The following is a 21052-nucleotide window of genomic DNA, read 5'->3' as shown; positions in this document are numbered from 1 at the left end:
TGAATCTTTCAAATGTGAATGTCCTTGCGAGTTAATTAACTTTGGCCTTGAATCCAAAAACGTTCTTTTTCTAAATTACTATCTTGAATCACTTATCCTTTTAGCCTACTTTCCCTATGGGAACTGGTTTATAGGGATTCAGAATGAGTTTTCTAATAGTAAAACAGAAGCTGATGCAGTCCTATCCTAGGACAACTCTTGCATTTGGAAGTCCTTTCCTGCTGTTCCATGCTTCATTGCAAACTACCTGACTTATGTTTTGTACTCACTACTCCCCTACACTCACCCAAACAAAATGCCAGCGTGGAGTTACTTCCCTCAAACCACGAACTGATTACAGAGAAGTTGTATCCCACGCTTCTGTCTGTCTCATACCAAGGTCCAAGGCCTCATTATACTATTCTGTAAGTCTACAGATAACCAGACATCTATCGCTCTGCAGGCAGCTACTAGAACAAGGGCTTGAGCAGGGCAGTCCAGTATCTCAGCACAGACAAGACAGGCATTGAGCCAACATTCCCAGCTGGAGGTCTGTGTGCGCTTTAAGTTGACAAAGAGCGACTCTGATCCCTGGATCTTCTGAACCTACCCAGCTCCCCACCAGCTGGGAATGACAGAGACCTCTACCTGCACAGTCTTGCGGACACTTCATCATAAAATAAGCGGCTACCAAATAAATCTTCATGCCTGTGACGTAAATCCACAGCATCAAAGAACAGACAAAGTACTTTGGTATTTTCACACCTGTTAAACTCATCAGTAAATCTGTCACTCAGTAAGCCGTGGCATTATAACGGTGTGATTGATTCAGCTATGAAATATTCTGGCTATCCGCCAGCTGCCCACTCTGCTTCGCACTCTGGCTGCATTGCCTGGTGTCTCCCTACCTGTGTCACCTGACGTGTTTTTGATAGCTTACTGTGACGGTGAGCAGCACCGCCTCACCCTGCGCCTAACTGGAGTCTACAAGAGCATCCTGGCGGGCCAGTTCTCAGCCTCTCTGTTCACCTGAAACCTCTCACAGTAGAATATCCCTTATCTCCCCTAGCATCTTGTAGCTGCATCCACAGCCCTACAAAACTCACTCTCCAAAACCACAGGAACAGCAGATACGGAAAGAACTCTAAGTCCTGCCTTCATCTGCTCAGATCAAATCCTTCAACTGCCACTCTGCACCCTGGGGTGCAGAAAATATTTCTATGTCCCACTCTCAAATGTTTTCTTTTTCTAACATAGGCATGTGACCACACAGCAGCAGTTCTTTTTAATTTAAGAACACCTTTTATCTTTTCAATAATGGAAAACGTGCACTGAATGCAATCCAGATACTTAAGTCAATATATCACTTGCCATTTTAAAAAAAATTAAAATCACAATGTTGCCTGAGACAACTGCACAAAGCATAAATTACCTAAACAGAGCTTAAAATAACAGCAAGACTTGTTTGATAAAAATGTTGCACAAAAGTAGATGCTACGCACAAATTTAGCTTTGTCTTAAGAAGGAGCCTAATCTGCAGTGACCCTTAGCAACTGCAGCATCTCAGAGACTGCCCTTCCAGCTGTTCCAAGCACCAGCACATTTGCCCTCTGTCTTAGACTGTATAAAGCACAGCAAGCAGCAAAGATTAGGGGCACACCATTCGTCGAGCATTCTTATTCACTCTTCAGTCTATAATGTTTTCCATCTTTGCTCCTAACACGTTTGGGTGAACAGGTTCCTGTTTTCCATCCAAATGCCCTGTAAAAGACATCATAAACATAAACGTATCAGTATATCACAAATGACAGGTCTTACACCACAACTGCGTTGCAAAGCAATCCTCAAAGCATACGTTTGCCACTGCAGAATATTCTTCAAGGATCCTAGCATCAAAAATTTTTCAAGCCCAGCCCAGAATCACCCTCTCATTTTGACAAACCAGGCTTTGAAAAAAACTATGGTATGAAGAGACACACCTTTCTCCCAAACCATTTCAAAGGCAAAGAAGAAAAAAAAAAAAAAGAAAAAAAAAAAAAAAGCAGGTCTTCTGAACAGCTTCAGTACAATTCAGAAACCATAATGGTGCAAATTAGTCAGTACTGTTTTGTGGTAAGATTTAGGACTTGGGTCTCAACTCAAGCTCTTTCTTTAAACCAGCTCACACTACCGTGCCTGTAGCACAAATCACAGGCTCACCAATGTGGCACAGTCAGTTGGTAACCAGCACCGGCCCAGGCTTGGCCCACTTCCACGAGGCAAGAGGATGAAAAGAAGCCAAGGTACCCAAGCACTTAATCTCTGATGATTTCAGCACAAAAAATGGGTTCTATGGTATTTCCCAAATACGAAACAAGAAGTTTATCACAGAACTGAGGAAAAAACCACATCTTTTGAGTTCCAGTCTAGGTGCACAAGGCCACGTTTCTTCTTACATCGTCAGTGTACCTCTCAATGAGAACTGGTTGGCTCTTTTGCCATGTTTCCTTTAGTATTGGACTTCAGCACATATTTGGTTTGGTTTTCCTTCCTTCAGGACAAAATTACATAGTAATAATTCTGATTGCAAAAGAGCTATTGTTATAGTACGTAATGGTCCAAGGCAGTAAAAAGACAAAGGTATTCCAGGTGTAACCACAGTGAATAACCAAAGGACTCAAATACAAACCTTCTAGGCAAACCACACCAAGCAAATACTCTAATGAATGTTACTACACGCAGCGAAGCAACAGCGCATTGAAAATGTGCCCCGAGTCATTTTAGTTTACCCCAGCGATGCCAGCCCGGGGAGCCAGGAGAGCCTCGACTCTGCAGCACTGCCTCTCAAGTCCCGCAACACGGTCTGTCCTACCGAGAAGTCAGGAGGCACGTGCGGGTTTCACGCTCACACGCGCTGCCGATGCTCTGTTCAGCAGAGAAGGGTAAAACTTCACTCTTACTCTGTCCTGTTACAGCACGCTGCAAAAAGTAAAACCCCGGGCACCTTGAACAACCCCCCTTCCTGCGTTGTCTACTTACAGAGCAGTTCTTACCACTGCCTCGCTCCAGATTCACGCTTGGTCATGCCCAAATGGACTAAAGCAAGTTAAGTCAAGTCCTCTCCATTCGAGACACCTCTTCTTACTGGTGAAAATACATCTTCTACACTAGTATATGTTAATATTAGACAGAACCTCTGCTTCCACTAACAATACAGCATGCAAACCCACAGATACCCCGTTTGTACCATCTACACCTTCACGAAAGGGTATGGCGTCACGACTGCTGGCAGTCGCTCCCATCACAGACACCTGAGCGGTCAGCTGTAAGGCAGAGAAGACGACAGTTCATTTTACAGACTGACCTTTAGTACATTAATCTTTAGTGCTGAAAACCTCACAGGTTCGCTATTTTCCCTGAAAGCAGCATTTCGTTATTTCAAAAGTTTAGCAAAAAAAGCAGTTCAACTGCTTCGAATTAAGGCGCAGCGTCCTGGAGAAAAATGAAGATACCAGTGCTACACCGTCCCTCCACACCCATCAGAAGGGTTAACCGCGGAGCTCAACACGCAACGCTCAGTACAGAGGAGGTGAAACCCAACAGAAACGAAGAGAGTTCCAGATGCTTTAAGACAGCATTCTATGACGACAGAGAGAACCTCCGAATGGATGTCAGGGGGCATCAGTCCACACCAAGCGCTTAAAGAAGCTTAAGAACTTACACGACTGTAATTGCTTAAAGCAGCTTAAGGGGCACTTTTCAGCTCCTTCCTCTTTTAAAGACAGACCAGGGGTCTTACCACGAGTCTTGTGATATTATACACATCTAGCTCCCGAAATCACGTAAGACACAAAAGCCTTACTAAAAAAAATGTAGTCCTTACAATTCATGTTAAAAGCCTAAAGCCATGAGTGAGGCGCTCCATGAAGGTTCAAAAGCAAAGAAGCAGAGAGCGCCCTTCGTTTTTAAACTGGTACCTTTCCAGTCAGCCTCACAATTCTGGGGAGTCCGACACCACTTGAGATTTGAGTTCGGCCACAGCAGAAGTCGGGACGGCCGTCGCAAGCGGTGCCGTTGCACGTGTGCCGCCTCGCTCCCCACGAAGTACATGAATTTAGCCGTTTGTCATGGGCAAACCGGTTTTACTGGGGTAAGTGGACGGCCTGGAAGACTACAGGGCTCGTTGTTAAAGTTTGGGAGCGTATTAACACACCATTTTGGACGTACCGAGTGACAAAACACGTCAGAGACGGCACACACCGCGCTCTGGACACCACGAGCAGCAGACAACAAGGCACCCCCCGAACCAGGAAGGGACAATGGGCTGAACAGCCTCATGAACCGTCGGCAAGACGCTGCCGTCACAGGCACTTCCAATGTGTTTCTACGCCGACCCCCCTCCCCGCAGGCCGGCGCTGCGGAGCAGCTCTGCCCCGCCGGCCGTGACGGCAGCACGCTGACGCCACTTCCCGCATGGCACCAAAGGGCACCCACACGCCTCCTCCCCTCCGGAAGGTGCCGCCGACCGCCGGCGGCAGCAGCAGCAGCGCCCGCCATAGCGCCAGAGGGAAAGGGCGGGAACTCCCGGCCGCGTCACGGACCAGGCCCCGCCCACCGCGGCGCCACGCGGCCGCCCGAACCGCCCGCTGAGGTCGCAGCCCGCTGGGGGCGCCGCGCGACCCTTGCTTCGCCTTCCCCTGTGCGCATGCGCACGGAACGCGCTCTCGCTCCCGCGCGCCCCTTCGTTCTTTACGTACCTGAGTTACGTCTGACGACATTCCGCGGGGCGGGGGAGGAAGCACGGGGGGCCCGCCATCGCAACCTACCCCGTTAGCCGCCAGCGCCTTGACGTCCACCACGGTTACACCAATCAGAAGTCTACGGGCCGGCACTTGATTGGTTGTCGCGCCGGGAGGGGCGGGCCATTACCGGCGTAGCTTGGTTGCAGCGACACCGGCTTACATAGGGTGGAGTACGGCGTGTCCTTGGACTCAGACGCCGGACGGTGCGGGAGTTACCGGGGCTGTGGTCACCGCCGTGGGCGCAGCGTCAGCGGGGCGGCCAGCCAGGCAGGTGCGGGCAGCCGCGGGCGCGGCCTAGCCTGGCCCTGTACCCGCCTGGGCCTGGGCCCGGCGCCGTGGCCCGGCGGGACCGTTAGCCCGATAGCGGGCCGGTGAGGGTCCGGGAGGGAATGAGGGCGGGTGGCGGGTGCTCTCGCCTCTCCTCAGAGCGCGATTCCCGCCTCCGCGCGCCGGGCCGGGGGATCCCGGGGCCGCGGCCTGAGGAGGCGGCCGGGGTGCGGCGGAAGGTCACCGCGGGGCCTGGTGGCCCCACCTCGGGCAGCTGCGGCCCGGAGCGCGGGGGGACGGGACTCGGCCTGCCCGGCCTCTGCTGGCGGCTGGGCGAGGTCGGGGGTGGCGCGGCCTGGCCTGCGCGCCCTTGCGGGGTGAGGGCGCCGGCCGCCGCTCTGGGGTCGTGCCAGGGTGGCGCCGCTTGCCTGGAGGGTCCTCCCGCGCCGGGAGCCTGCTCCTAGGGGAGCCTGCTCCCGGGGTCAAGGTCAGCCTCCGCCGGGGCAGGGCCGGAGCCGGGAGCTGCGGTTGCCCTTGGGTGCTCTCGCCACGCCGAGTGCAAATAGCGTTGCTGCTGGCGGGTGCTCGGCAGGCATGCCGGCTCCTGGCAAGAGGGGAACGAGCCAGCTGCGTGCCTGCCGCCCTTGGCTCCTTCCAGGGTGGTGTGCCGGTGCGCTTCTCCAGCGGAAAAGGAAAAGCAGGCAAACGGTCCCATCCCTTTACACAAGGTTATTTGTAACCACGAAACTTTCCTTTACAGATATACAAGCTATATATGGAAATCGTGTTCAATTTGCTCTTCAAAACTTATCTCCACGCTGTTTAAATGCTGTGAGGCAATTACTTTGGCCAAGGGAAGGTTTTTCCTGCTCTTCAAGCACGTTTATCACCTTGATACCTTTTATGTAGTCTAATGATTCTATGCTAATCTTCAAACCCAGGAGCTATATCTTGTGGCTAGAAAGCGTGCTGGGGAATTACCAGACTGCTGGGCCATATGTGTGGTTTTATAAACGGACAGAAAGCTTTCTGAGTTTCTGTTGGTGACCTTGAAATTGTGATACTGACCTCTGCATGTTCTTGGTCTAGTACTGAAGATGGGAGATATTGAGAAGGGCAAGAAGATCTTTGTCCAGAAATGTTCCCAGTGCCATACGGTCGAAAAGGGAGGCAAGCACAAGACCGGACCCAACCTGAATGGCCTATTTGGACGCAAGACTGGACAAGCTGAGGGCTTCTCTTACACAGATGCTAATAAGAATAAAGGTAAACTTAAAGCTGTTCTTAAGAGCTACTAGGGACAAAAATACTCAGTTCTAGAGTCCTAGAAGTACTGAAATCTGCCAAAAAGTAAAATAATATGGAGAACAAGAATATAAATGTGTTTGTTATTTTGAAGTCACTAGCCATCTTTTCTTTTTCTTGTCTCTAGGTATCACCTGGGGTGAGGATACTCTGATGGAGTATTTGGAAAATCCAAAGAAGTATATCCCAGGAACAAAGATGATTTTTGCGGGTATTAAGAAGAAGTCTGAGAGAGCAGACTTAATAGCATACCTCAAAGATGCCACTTCAAAGTAAAAGTTATCTGCTGCCTTATTTATTTCACAAAGGAGATGGCAATGGAAATGTCTGTGATGAGATTGGTTTTTAAACTTTCTATTTTTACATGTACTGTGTCTAACCTTAAAATCTGTCTCACCCATCAGATAATGTTGCTCATGGTGGGTTACTGGAGTACACACTTGTTTGGCAGCCATTAACTTGATGGAAACTATGTAATTGGGTTGATTTAAATAACTATAATGTTCAGTCATTCTTGATCATAGAATTAAAAAACAAACAAACAAAAACTTCCTGCCTCTTCATTGCTTAAAAAAATACCTGTAAGATAATCAAATTAGTAATTGTCAACAGCGTAATAGCTTTGACAGACCAGCTTTTCCAGATCAAAAAGCAGGGTGGTTTTTGGCATCTTCCACCATACATCTGTTATATGACTTTAGAGATTTAAAAAAAAAAAAAAATCCAAAACAAAGGCTAAAAAAAATATAATATTTTTCTAAATTTAATCAGTGCTAGGTGGTGTGGTATGTATTAATCTGTCTAAAGCTTGCGATAAGAACACGTTTCATTTGACTTCAGTACTGTTTGTGAAATGGCAGTCATGCCCAGACATTGTTCTTTTATCTAGGGAAGCATGTTACCCAATTTATCCAGACTTCACAGCTGCATGCACCAGTAGCATATAACTCCCCTTCAGAAACATCTTTAGCTTTTTGAATGGTGAAACATTCTGTTCAGCAAATCTTCCAAAACCAGCCATTCTTGGTGTAATGAATAGAACAGAAAAACATCCTGTTCTGGCAATACAAGTGCTAAAGACAAAGCTGAGAGTTATTAAATCTTCTTAATTCAGCAGAAACATTCACCTAAAACCTACTGTTACAGGCAATTTCAGATGAAGGGGTATGGGAATGAATGTGCTGGTAGACTAAAAGGAAACGGTTTTCCTCTGTGCCTGGCTGTAGGTGATGTCATTACTTCTGAAGGGTCTGTTTCGCACAGTGTAAAGCTCTTTTTTTTTTTTTTTTAATGTTTTAACTGCATTTTTTCATACTAAGTGAATTGTTCAGATGAATGTATTTACTGTGTACCAACAGTAAGGCATAACTCGGAGCAATCGATACTGTAAATTAAAAAAATTAAAAGTCTTGTTTGCTGTATGTGTCTGAAATTAAGTGAAAACCAGTGGGAATGTAGAGAAAAGTTGTGTGTCCAGCTTTATGTCATTAGGAAACAAGACAAGCGAAAGCCCAGTATCAAAAAAAAAATGCTGAGGGAGTTGGTCTGAGAAGTACTTGTAAGTGTGGTGAAGTCAGGAAGTGTTTTGGGCTAGAACTAGCAGAGCTATCTTCCATCGGTGTTCTCTTTAACAGCACTTTTACTGTGTTTTCCAAGTGGGACAGGGGAGGAAACTAAAGCAGCTTGAAAGCTGCAGCTGTGCTGTAGGATTGGCTGGGTTTGAGTTAGGTCAAGTAGAATAGTGTGCTTGATGGAGTTGCAAAGGGCTGTTACTCAGAAATCACTAACAAGTTGTCTCAATGGTTGCTACCCTGTGCTGTGATTTTTTTTTTTAATTTTTTTTTTTCCCAAACTAAACATACAAGTGGCATTTCTTGAAAATAGGAAGGTGGAGTTAATACCAACCAACAGCAGCTCCTTCACTAAAAGCTTGTGAAGAGGCACCTTCAAATCATAGTAGTTTATTACCGTTCCAATTTTCAGCAGTGATACTCATCGTAGCACCTTCATGTCTATGCGGGACTTGGCTTTCACTGTGCCAAGAGTAGCTGTAGATGGAGAATGTAACCTCACGTGGCTCCGCAGTCTTCTCCAGTGATTACGGTGGATTGCATGGAGAGAGTTGTGACGCTTTGTTCTGTCAGCACTTCCATGAGATGAAAAAAGGACTTTGTGATCTCCAGGCTGCTCCCCTTGCCTTGAAGCTGGACTAGAGGAGAAACGGACTGTAGAGAAGAAGATCTTGCAGTAAGGTGGCGTTAATTGTGCACCGGCAATGTATTACAAAATGTTATCCGTCGTGAAGAAGAGCTCCTTCAGGAGAAAGCAGAGTGCTCCTTCGTCCAAAGTATGAACAAGCCAAGCTAAACTGTGTCCCCCACTGCCTGTGCGCCTCATAGACCTTGGTACAAAGGCAAGTGCAGCTTATTTGGACCACTGAAGGTGGAGAAAATGGAACTTTTTAATTCTAGACTGGGAATACATCCTTGTTTGTGTTTTAGGGAAAAGACCCTTCTGGCCTTTCAAATTTCATCTTTATGTATACAGCCCCAGACAGCAACAGCTTGTAAGGTTTGTTGTAGCAGATAGCTGGCGGGCCTTGAGCACTGGACAACACTACAGTATTTCGACTAGTGGATCGGCAGAAAGTATTGATGTGGAAGAAGGTTAGATTATCACGTGTTGAGGTAAGTGGTGATGCAAGTGCCTGGGGGGGGGTTTGGGGGGGTGGGAGGGAGGTGTCCAAGCTGGTTGTGAATCAAGCTCTTTATTCTTTGATTTCTAGATTTATAGAGAAGGACGAGTGGGGTTTACGTTTGTTTTATAAAGTGGCAAGTTTAGTGTTTTTCTTTCTGATAGTGGTAACAGTCTAGACATTTGGTATTTCAGTATTGCCGTTACAATTCCAGATCAGGGAATTGAGGCACCGTTGCCAAACATTGCACCATCCCATGAAAATGGTGCTTGGCTACAAGCTTACAGATTCGATGGGGCGTGCCTTGAAAACTGATCTTGCAAGTCTCGTGTAGTTAGGCAAATGCATGAAGATTGTCAGTGTCAGCAATGACGGGAAAGAAGGTAAAATTCAAAAGTACACTTTTTCACAGTATGACTTTTCAAAGCTGAAATGAAACAGGTAGGATATTTTTAAAATCATAGAATTTATTATTTATGAATCCCAATGAAATTCAGTGATACAGAAGCCCTTTTTTGTTTAGTCTTAACAGTTCAACTGTAATCGCTCCACAAGCAGCTAAATTTGGAGAAGTTCCATTCATAGCCATCCATGCAATTGTAGATCATCGCTTCAGTTAAAAATCTATTCATTATAGTAGATCTAGTCTTGCAGGGGATTATGTAATACTTTCCTCTTTTTTGGTATAAAATACAGTATCAGTGATCCAAAACAAATGGGATACTTCATACTTCTCTTAGAGGGGAGAACAGAAATTAAATAGCTAAGAGTTAAGAACTACCCAATATTCTAGTCCTGTGTATGTCAAAGGCCATTAAAGCGCACACATTTACCTCTGTAGTAAGCCTTGTCGTTTGCCTTTGTCTAAAACACGTCCTAAAAACTCCTCAACAGGGCCAAAGCCAAGAGAAGTGTCTGTTGTTACTGCACATACGGTGAGATGAACAGTTTCAGACTGACATCCTGAAAACCAGGTTATTTTAGGAGGTGAGCAGCCCCGAGCTAGCAGTAGGAAATGTTAACCCTGGGGAAGGATGTGAAATCCTGCCCCTCTCCAGCGCTGTGGTGGCTGAGTCAGGACTCCAGGTAGTTACCACCATCTGCTCATGATTCAGAGCCCACATGTAAGTACTTGCACGTTTTTTTCCAGGATCGTTCTTTTGTTCTGAAATACAGAAAACACGTTGGTCACCTTTGGAATAATTAGTTTCTAGTTAGAGGTCGTACAGGAGGTAAGAGACATAGATGACATGTTTGCTTCTGTGACAGGATACAGATTCACATCCCTGAATTTCCAGGCGGCTGCTTTAACTGCCAAGCTGAAGGTGTGTGCTGGGAAGAGGGTGCTGTATACCTCTGTTGGAGCTGTCGTTATGCAAAACGAGAGCCAGAAAGAAAAGGAGCAAAGGAGGAGCTAACTATAGCATAGTGTTCAAAACACATACCTTGGAGCAGGGGAGAAGGTGTGTTCTTTCCAGGTTTATGCATTTAATTTTTAAAGTGCCCTGGATAATAATAAACCTGGCAGTGGAGATCCCAAGTCATTACTCTGCAGGTTTTACATCTCTTTAATGCTGTTTACTGCAGCTTGCTCAGGCAACGTGAGCCTCCACCTTGTTCCTTTCAAATCACCCACTCTCCAGATGTGTCTTCCCCTTCCTCGTTCTCCATGTGTTAAAACTGTGCTGTCCCTGTCTCACACACTGCCCATCTTTTGGTTCATGAGCAGAAACATTGACAGAAACATCGAGTAGTGTTCTCATCCTTACAATAATCTGCAGAAATTCTCTGCTGATGTCCCCATTCAGTCGTGACTGTCTGATGACAATTTGTTTTTAAGATGTCTGATGGTCCTGAATCTATGTGAGATTGCCTTTCACTGATCTTTTTAATTCTAAAAATTTATAAAGCTAACTAAAGCGGCTTTTACCTGCAATGTATCTCGGGATTTTTTTACCGTGAGCTGCAGCATGATGATGTGGGCATTCACTGATACATAGTGCTTCCAGACAAGCAGGAAAAATGCACCACAAACACTGGATTTTAAGAATATCGTTGGTGTCACCTACATGTAACCTCAAGAACCTGGTGTTCTCACCCAGGTTTCATTGTAGGAATGTGTCTGGCCGTAACCAGCCTTTCCCTGAAAACATTTGTAGCATTTCTCCTTCTACTGCTGATTCATCATTCAGAGAACAGAGAGGAATGGAAATCAGGTTTCTACATATCTTACTGTGTTTCTTATGGGACCTTGTCATTTTTTTCCAATTATTCTGTCTGTTTACCTGCTGTCCCTGTTAGACCTGGAGTTCTTCCCAGTGCTATTTTTAAAGGAAAGGTTCCAACTCCGGAGATTTTTGCTATAGTGACTGATTTTAATTCTCATTCTCATGTACAAATTGTCATTGATTAGCTTACCCATCTGGTCTTTCTCTTCTTCATTTTACCTGGTACTGTTAACAATTTATACTTCTTTTGTATTGGTTGAACTGCAGGCAGCTCCTCACACTTCGCTCTGCAAAAGTACTCTTTAATTTACACATCTCAACTCTGTAGTGGACTGGTTTTGAAAATTTCCAGGTAATGGCTTACTTGAAAGTCCTTTTTTTTTTTTCATTGTTTAGAATCTTCTTTCTTTTTTTAATTCACTGGAAAGGATTTATGTTATTCTGTAACAATACCTCACACAATGGTGGTGTATTGTTTTGTATACACCACTGTTTTGAACCCAGATATTCTTATGTATTGACAAGGATTGTGTCCTTCACAGGGATACCTGTGAAATAGTCTTTTCTTCTGAGCCTCAAACACACGCTTCCAAAAAGCAATTATGGTACGTGCTGAGAAACTTCTGTAACCGGCACCATTTGACCAGTTTATGGCTTACACCGAAGGAACAGGAGGGGGAGCCAACGTACCAAGAAGCACCCGAAGAAATCCTAACGTGCCCTGGAAGGTCCTTTCGAACAGACACCGGATGGTTTCAAAGCTGAAGTTCATTTGCACAAAACCCAGTTCTACTGCAAGCGCTCCGCAAACAGCGCTGGAGGTGATCAGTGCATCTGAGTGCATTGATCCGTCTGCGACAAGTTTAGGGTCTTCTGAATTCTTAAACTGATTCATGTTTCATATTTCATCAGGCTAGCTCCAGTTTGAAATAGCCTGTATTAAATTTCACCCTATTCAAACGGTAACAGATTCAGTTAGAAAGCAAAATGTTTCTTTCTGACTGCTCCGAGAATCTTAATCAAAAGCGGCAATCTCTGATGCATACTCTGGCTTTGTTCCTACCGTGGAGCTCACGTTGGTATCATCAGTTGAAGCACTATGTTGAAATGGATATACAGATTGTAATACAGTTTCTCCACTAGCAGTTAGGTAGGAACATGATGACCTTCACTACAAAAGTGCACTTTATTTTTAATACTGTTTCATAGGTGGTGTTTGATGATAGACTCAAATTAGTCCAAAACCCATGATGAGTCTTATAACACAAGTATAACTAAATACTAGTATTGTTACTTTTTAAGGTCCTGGGAAAACTAGCGCTTGTTACGTTCAGTCAGAATTCTACTTAGCTGGGATATTTCTCATGGGGATATGTCAATTTAACTATCAGTATGGATTTTCTGGCACATGCCCGAACATGAAGCCTTTGCAACTCTTCAAAAGGCCGCGTTGCCTTTCCTCATATCAATCCACAATCTATGTGCATGTTGGAATTTAAGTTTGTTTTCAGTGCCTAACTCTATCAGGAGCAGTGTGATCAGACATTAAAAATTTAGCTCATATGTGTGTTTGCTGTCACCCTGAATTCTCAGAAAGATAACATCTCTCTCTACACCACCGTGCACTGACACATCAGAAACAACTCACAGAAAGAAGCAATCGAAAGGGAGAGCTTTGCACTTGAAAGATACTTCCACATCAGAAAATCTATCAAGAACATAGAGGAGTCTTCTACAAATGAACAGGGTCACAGGATAGAAAACAAGATGACACAAATGAAGCAAACAACAGGGAAACAAAGTGGAAATGAAACAAGGTTAGTACACGGTGAAATATTACTCTCATTACATGTTCAGCAGTTACAAAGACCGTGTCTGTGCTTTAACCTATTGAGTAGATGCCAGGTGTTGCAATATGAAAGGAAAAGCAGCGGAAGCCCAGAAGTAATAAAACCCAAGCTTGTCTACTTTCAGCTGAAGGTTTGGCAGCTCTGTGTGTGTTCAGTGAATATCACTTCGGTTGGATGCCTCTAATTTTGTCTCAGCTCTGTGAAGTCATCCAATTGAGGTTACCTGGCTCCAGGAGTCTGTACTTTGCTTCCACTGATTTTAGTGATAGATGTTCCACATTAGCAAACCAGCCAGCTGAGAAACGGTGTGATGTTTACTCAGTGCACATATCAAATGATGTTTTACAGGGCTGTAGGCTCTGATCCTTCTGTAACACTAGAGCCTGATGTCCCTGCTTACGCAACATGCTTGAGTTACACTGCAGCTCATGGCATAGCTTTACATTTTGCTCCAGCTTCAGATCTTACCTGAAAAGTACAGGTCAGTCAACTTCAGTAGCTACAGAAAACATAATATAGATAAAAGGGCAACAAGAAGGGCTCTAGCACAGGAGAGAGTAGTCATACAGTAGAGTCGGCGTGAAAGCCAGCCTTTGTTTCTTAGCCAGAATATATAAAAAGCATTGATGGGGAGCATGACCTAAATCACAGTTATGTTACAGATTACTTTTTTTAATTTAAGGATGCTAGTTCTCTGAGCTGCTCTGTGCCAATCCAGAACTCAGCTGAAAGTCAAGTCATCAAGAAAGTCATCAACAAGTGAAGATAAAAAGACCCAAAGCCCCATGAATCCATACCTACTACATCTGCCTGGCTCTGTAACACCAGTTTTCAGTTTCTAGACAGTGCAGCCTGATGCTCTCACTAATCAGGTTAGCCAAATTTCTGTTTTTCTTTCAGAAAATGGTTTCAAATAACCTTTTTTCTATTATTTCAAGATTTTGAGAAAACAACTGTTTCAGTAAAATAGTTGGTTTATTTTTCTCGTAGCCATCCGATCAGCGCTGTGTATAGTGCTGATATTATCAGGAAAGGAGGAGTGGGAAAATTCACAGCGAAGGCTTCTCCCACTGCCTGCAGTGAGCTGGGATAGTCCTCTCCAATGGTATCACACCACGGCCCAGAGACAGCACTGCCACGAGTTGTGCACCCATGACAGTTTGGTGCCTGGCAGCTGGGGTGTTTCTGTTATGGCTGTGAAACCCTCCTACCAGGCTGGGGCTCTGGGAAGCCTTTCCCAGTCCCCTTTTTGTGTCTAATCACACCAAGTCTAGGTCCCTGTGTCCTACTGGGGTTAAAAAGGGGGATGGAGGAAAAGACAAACTGTTACCAGTTTGTGCACTGTGATGTAGGGATTCAGTCTGGAAGTTTCCAGTCTGGGCTGGTGTGCCGAGAGATGTTTTGCCACCCACAGTGATCTTTAATCTTGATCTTCCCCCTGCCCATTGCCATTAACACCCCTGCTGCCCCTCACCTCCCCTGACGGCAGCTCCTTCTCCTGCATGGCTGCAGCGGTAACCTGCACTAGGTCCTGGGCACGTTTGACTTCTTCAAAAACGGGGACAATCTCCACTGATCTTCCAGGTGGGCGTGATTTTCTTTCTACTGTGTTACAACTGCCAAACATTCTTTCTTTCTAAGCTTAGGGTTGCAGATTTCAGTTCTGACTTTAAAAAGCAGCATGAGGTGCTCTCCAGAACAGTGATTTCTTAGCTAGTCTTTTGATTTCTCCAGTTCTTTCTTGGGCAATTTAATCACCTTTGTTTGTTTTACAGAAAGAGTTGGACTCCTCATTTTCTGTAAGACCTTCTAAGTTCAGGGGGGTGGATTTTTCTGGGCGGTTTTTTGTTTGTTGCTTTGTTCACTTGTTTTGCAGGAACTAATAGGTTTTATATAGTGTCTCTGAATGGCCCAGCCAGTGCCTTCCTCATGAGAGAATAATATAATAATATAACCACAAGGGCTTTCTCTGTTTCTCTAAATGCTTGAAGGTGACTCTGAGGGACTTCAAATATTGGGTAATTATTGAATAAGACTTTCTTATTACTTCATCTGCAGTTTACTTTATTGGCGCACATCATATACTCATTTTCTCTTCATTTATGGACCTAATGTAATTTGAGAGCTTGTAACTTCACTGAAAATAGTAGTAAATATCGAGTGTACATTTTACGACAGTACTCAACATCAAGAGGTTTCAAAGACAGTTTTCTTAACTTTCAGCAGCACAGGTGCATAAGCCTGAACAAAAGCTTTCTACTAGCATGATGAGAATCTTTAACTTGGAAGTTTCATATTAGAACAAGAAAATATTAATGACATTCTGAAATGTTCACCCTCTGGTGACCCATCCTCCTTGCTTTGCTGTCTTCAGCTGTTACAGGTACTTGTCTCCAGAGAATCAAACACATGGCTGTAGTGGTTGCTAAAACACTCAGCTAACACATGCTTGGTTTAAGCTATTTTTAAGGGAGTTCCTGCATGAACACAATAGCTTGTTCCTTTGTCTTTTATTTTTGCTCAACTGAGGCCCTTGTCTCACTCTCACACACATGGAGGGTGGAAGAGGAAAGAGAGGGCCTAGTGAATGCTGACCGCTGTGCAGAGCTCTTGTCCATAGCTGTGGATGTACCCCATGTAGGTGGGACTTTCTCTTTTTCCTGTGACCTGTTCACGGGTACCGTTTCTTTCCAGCCACAGAGGAGGAGTCCTTCTCCTTTCCGTAAAGCCACGGTTGGAAGGAAGGCCTGTTATTTCACTGCCTAAGCCAATCTTTTCCAGTAAATGTGTACTTCAGTAGGTGGAAGCAGTCTGAGTTTGTACACTCTTGTGCTTGTCTCTGAAACTGTTTCTTTGCAAGTTTTAAGCGGTGCAGGGGGTTTACTCAATGAACAGGAGCAGTTTACACTACTCTCAGGAGTGGCATCCACTTACAGTTGTAAAATTAAATGCTCCAGACTTTCTGACAGTGGGCAAATATGCATTAATTTAAAATTTGCAAGTAGGTAGAATTTTTCTGTCTTGCCGGGCTTTGTAGCAATTACCTAATGATGCAAAGAATTTGTAAGTATTGAATAGATTTTGGTTAGTTCAAAAATGCTACTGTTTTTCCTTTATGCTTTAATGCATATATGAGACTGTGAACCTGCCAATACGTGTTTAGTCACAGAAAATGCAAGTGCCAGTAAGTCCACACGACGTGCACGAAGTGTGCCAGAGGTGTGAACTTAACTGTTTATTTCTTGTCAGTCTCAGGACATTCAAGGTCTTAAAAATTACAGATGTCAGCTACAAATTAATGTGGACATATGTCTCACGCACGTCTGCCTAAAGTTTGGCTCCTACACCCAAACTTGATTGGAGAGGATTTAGTCTCCATATATTGGCCTTAGGGTTTAGTTCCCTGTCACCATGACGAAAATGAGAAACTGCTTCTGGGCATTGTATTGGCTGGGAAAGTTGGGTGCAGGCCACTGCATTAAAGCATCTCAAGAGGGGCTGGCAAGGCTGGTGTGTATGTGGATCAGGCCTGAAGGTTTGGGCTTTTGTGTTTCAGCTTTGGGCTTTTGTTTTTTCAGCTTTGATTGTTTCTTGATGATATGTCCTTTCCTGGATTATTTCTCTTTAGCTTCAAAGCTTGCCTCAGAGAAGCTCAGAGTCCAGTATTTGTATTCTTTGTTTGAATTCCATTTTATGGAAGATGTAGGAGAGGCAGTTCAGTGCTTAAAAAAGAAGTGAGTGCTTTGCTGCTGTTGCCTTAAATCCCTTATAGCAAGGAAAGCTAATTTAATGAGTGAAGGAATAACTTTGTTTAAAAAGACATCCTATACCTTGAATCCCAGATTTATGTCCTAGAGGGATCAACTCTTCATCCTTCCTTTATCCAGCATTAAATAGTCTGTTCAGAAAGAGCTTGTCTACAGTGAATGGATGATGAACCTCCACCCATAGCTCCTCCTGCAAAAGTTGTGGCTTCTCTATTCTCTCTGAACGAAGTCTTGTCTTGGTATTGCTCTGCTGTTTGCTCATTGATTACCATCTCAAATACGTGTGTGTTCTGTATTCTCTTATTGCTTTACAGTATATGTACAGATTACCAGACATTAACAGTCTGCACCATATAAGTTACTACAGTAATAATTACAGACTCAGCGCACTGAGTGATTTTATTTTTCTGAAGTAAAGGTCCAAAGCAGTTCAGAACCAATAAACAGGATGTTGGATAAAGATACCTAGCCCAGAACAGTTTTCAGCAATTCTGTTTTTGCAGCTCCTTTCCTACTATTCATATGTATTTTCCCAATCTGCGTCTGAAGCTTAGGAGGAAAATAATCAGCTTTTGTGGGATCTAGACATTACAGTGCTTCTCTATTTCTAAGCACTTGAGTTATAAAGGATTTGGTAATCATCTCCAGTATACAGTATTGCTGTCTTTCCAAAGCTGTCATTGCTGTTAAGTTTAATGGCTACTCTACAACTTAGAAGCAGCTATGAAAATCGAAAAGGATGGCACCACAACTGTAGACTGAAATCCAGAAAGCTGTGGTTCTTGCTCCAAGAAAAATATTGAATGCATTAGCAGAACATGATTTCATTAGCAGCATTAAAAGTTATCATTTACGGGAAGGCAAGCTGTACTTTGGCATGTATTTCAGCGAATGACAACTTTTTGAATATTTCAACTAGCATGCATTAACAGCTAGTTTAGGGCAGCAGATCTAAAAGCATTTAAGATTACAACAGAATTCTTTAGAATAATATGAAGGATTGTTGTTGCACTCATTTTTTTCAGTTTAAAAAGACATTTTGCAGAATGTTTAGTGTATACTAATGTTCATATATAATTAAAACCTAAGGCATGTCTCCAGGCTAATTATGTTGCCCAGTATCTTTCTAAAAATATTGTCTTTTATACTTTTGGTTTTTCTTCATAGTAGAAAAAGAAACATATTCTAAATTTTGCTCTTTCATGGCTTTTATAGTTTTGCTTAGGGTTGACTCAGTTTGGGGACTGCGGGGCTAGATTACTTCCTTCTGCTTCTCCTCCATCCTCATCTCTATACCCAAAACCTACATAATTCTCATCAGTCATTTCTGCAGCCCTGGCTGAATTTATTGGTGATCTCTCACTTCTATCTAGCCAGCAGTGAGCCCTCTCCGAGGCTGATGTCACTGCTACTGCCACACTGAGATTTAGCTTTAGTGGCATTATCTGTTCTGGGAACAGTAGGACAGATTCCTTGGATTTCTGCAAGCCACCTAACTGAATAAGAATATACCACTCTGCAGCTCAAAGGCTGCTATTGTTTCCTGAGCCAGCAAAACAGTATTGATAATATTTCTTAGCTGTTTTGACAATTTGTTTTTTTTTCTCTTCAGTCTCATGATTGTTACATGAATAGCTGCTACAGTTTTGATTTAGGACAGCATCATTCAATGTTTCAGGAAATCAGGATCAATTTCAATTACAATTTTCCAATTATCTTTTACTTACAGGAAAAAAATCAAAGCAGGTAGGAATGCTATTGTGTCTCTGAGGGTTTCTTGTTTACAACTGTAAGGCTTGATTCTCTTCTGTTTTACAGTGATACAAACGAGGCATAAATGTAAGTCACAATGTAATGTAGACTGGTGTAAAAGCAGGGGAGAGAGAGGAAAGAATTTGGGCCTAAGTTGGGCAAAATGGAGAGTATTTAGATACAGGTAGAGTGCATGATCTTCAAAGCAGAGGGGGCAAAGACAGAAGGTCCTTGAATCCGAAGTGGACCAGGAATCTGAACTCAAATCCTGCAGCAAAGCATGAGAGGCAGCTGGTTTGATGTCCCTGCCCAGTCTTGCCACAATTATATTATTCAGATATGCCTCTTCAAGAGCAGCAAGACCTACTGGTAAGACACTTGACAGACGGAAAGGGAACGTGACCACACCATACAAGCCTTCCCTGCACCTCCAGGGATAGGGAAAGGAGTGGAGAGGCAGACAGGCTGTTCCCATGTCCTTGCTGGCTCTGGGCAGCTGCAGAGACCAAGCAGACCTCACCGTAGCTTAGAGTACCCAGGGGGGGGTCTGGAAACCAGGAGAGCCTCTCAGCAGCTGCGATGCCTGAGGAGCTGCAGATCCACCATGACCCGCCTTTGCTGTGCCCAGGCCTGGGAGCAGCTGGCGTAAAGCAGACATCTCTCCCGGGCAGTTAGAGCAGCCGTGCAAGCCTCACTGGCTGTCACCACATCTTAACAGAGCAATAACCTCACCCGTAATGGAGCTGGGCACTGTCATCATTCTAAAAGGGATGAAAAAATAAGTTTAAAGAAATGTGAGAAGAAAGCAGCAAAGTAAATAAAGTCAAGCTAAGAGAAAGCCTGCTTTTCAGCTCATTACAGTGAAAAGATGTGAATGAGAAATCATCAAGTCCTTGAGTGAAGAAGGAGGGTACTACCTCAGGTAACAGCAGGAATTGAAAATGTGTGATGTTTGTGCCTCAAGTATTCACCTTGTTGCTCACATCTCATTTTCTACCAATGTTTTCAACAATAAGGGCCACCAAACACCACCACATATATACAGAAAAGCTTGTATTCTGGAAATAATATTCTCTTCACCAGTCACTACAGACCACCCTGGGGCACTAAAGAGCTGCCCGTGCAATGGAAGGGGCGGTTCCCTCTTACTGCCTACCGGCACTGGATGCATGCCATGTCCTTGCTGCCAGTTACTGAACATGGGCTTTGGCACCCCTGGCTGAGCTGCAATGTCAGCAAAAAAGCAAAGTTTCCTCGAGTCACGGAAAAATCAGCTACATAATTCAGCAAAGTTGTGGGGAGGAAAGGAAGTACAAATCGTGGGAGCAGCTGGTGTGCTCCGTGTCCAGCACCTAGATGGAGAAGTGCATGGGTACGGAAGGAAATAAAAGGATGAAAATTCAGTTGCAGAAAGGAGTAAGGGAAACAAGGAAGGGGTTGAGGGGAAGGTGAAGAGAATTCATGGGGGAAAGAAGGTCTTCAAGACTTCTTCCTTAGGAAGAAGAGAACAAATGGACTGGAGATAGTCAAGTGGAAGGAAAGTTGGTGAAGCGATCAGAAGGAAATTAGGGAGCCAGACCTGAAGATGTTTACTGGGGAGACAGCACTGAGGGGAGATGAAGTCATAAGGAAAGCATAAGACTTTAAGAAGGAGCAAATCAAATATAATTTAAAGGGGCTGAAGAACTTCCATTAAAAGTGTGAGAAATGAAAAACTACAGAAAATTCAGCCAGACATAAAAGGACAATGCTGGAGGAACAGAAAGTAAGAATCAGAGCAGGACTAGGATGTTGTTGGCTCTGTTTTAGTGAGCGTTTGGCCCATCCAGCATTCTGCCCCATCAGTGACTAATAGTTTGTTTCCATTCCTAGATTCTGCTCCTTTGAATACAGTCTATACCAATCCTTTTTTTTTTTTTTCATTTTGAAAAGCTGATCTTGCAGTCATACAGCTGAGAGTCCATAAAAATTCAAAAAAGTAATCTTACAGCAAAAAGCAATATTGCAATAGCAAAGCGCTGTGCCTCCATAGGCAGCAGCTGCAGGAATTTTCTAATTTTCACTCTGATCAGCTCTTCAGCTGAGTATTTTCGTATGCCTGTGGTCTCATTCTGTACAATAACTGAGAGGTAACAATTGAAAAATATGGAGAAGCTTCATATTACTAATTATGTAGTTACTTCATTAGTGATTAGAACATGTGTAACAGGATGACAAACACACATACTGAAATAATTATAAATTATTCAACTGAAACAATACTGACCAAAATGCCTAAGCAAATTATGCTGTCTTTCGTATGTTTTGTGTGTTATTTGCCCATAAAGGTGTGAATCCTTTAATTTCTTAAATTTGTTCTCATGTAGAAGAAAGAGATCACCCATGTTCCCATTTTCTTTGGAGTAATTTCACAGTAAAGAGTATCTCT

The 21052-nt window shown here is 43.9% G+C and overlaps 1 protein-coding gene across 1 annotated transcript; it reads left to right on the top strand.

The window, feature by feature from the left end:
- Window positions 1–5870: 5870 nt before the first annotated feature.
- CYCS (cytochrome c, somatic) lies at window positions 5871–7743 on the top strand. Its single transcript, XM_009947677.2, has 3 exons — window positions 5871–5886; window positions 6117–6293; window positions 6460–7743. Exons 2-3 carry the CDS (start codon window positions 6125–6127, stop codon window positions 6606–6608), a joined length of 318 nt encoding a protein of 105 aa, XP_009945979.1. The 5' UTR covers window positions 5871–5886; window positions 6117–6124; the 3' UTR covers window positions 6609–7743.
- The last annotated feature ends 13309 nt before the right edge of the window (window positions 7744–21052 follow it).

The sequence above is a fragment of the Leptosomus discolor genome, chromosome 7 (genome assembly GCF_034619465.1).
Source record: "Leptosomus discolor isolate bLepDis1 chromosome 7, bLepDis1.hap2, whole genome shotgun sequence".
NCBI classification, from domain to species: Eukaryota; Metazoa; Chordata; class Aves; order Leptosomiformes; family Leptosomidae; genus Leptosomus; species Leptosomus discolor.
This window is presented reverse-complemented; position numbering and strand designations above follow the sequence as displayed.

Excerpts from the sequence above, each read along its gene's own strand:
- CYCS (XM_009947677.2), top strand. The coding sequence starts at position 6,125 with ATGGGAGATATTGAGAAGGGCAAGAAGATCTTTGTCCAGAAATGTTCC. Across the intron at positions 6,294-6,459 it reads AGATGCTAATAAGAATAAAG|GTATCACCTGGGGTGAGGAT; the intron begins GTAAACTTAAAG and ends TCTTGTCTCTAG.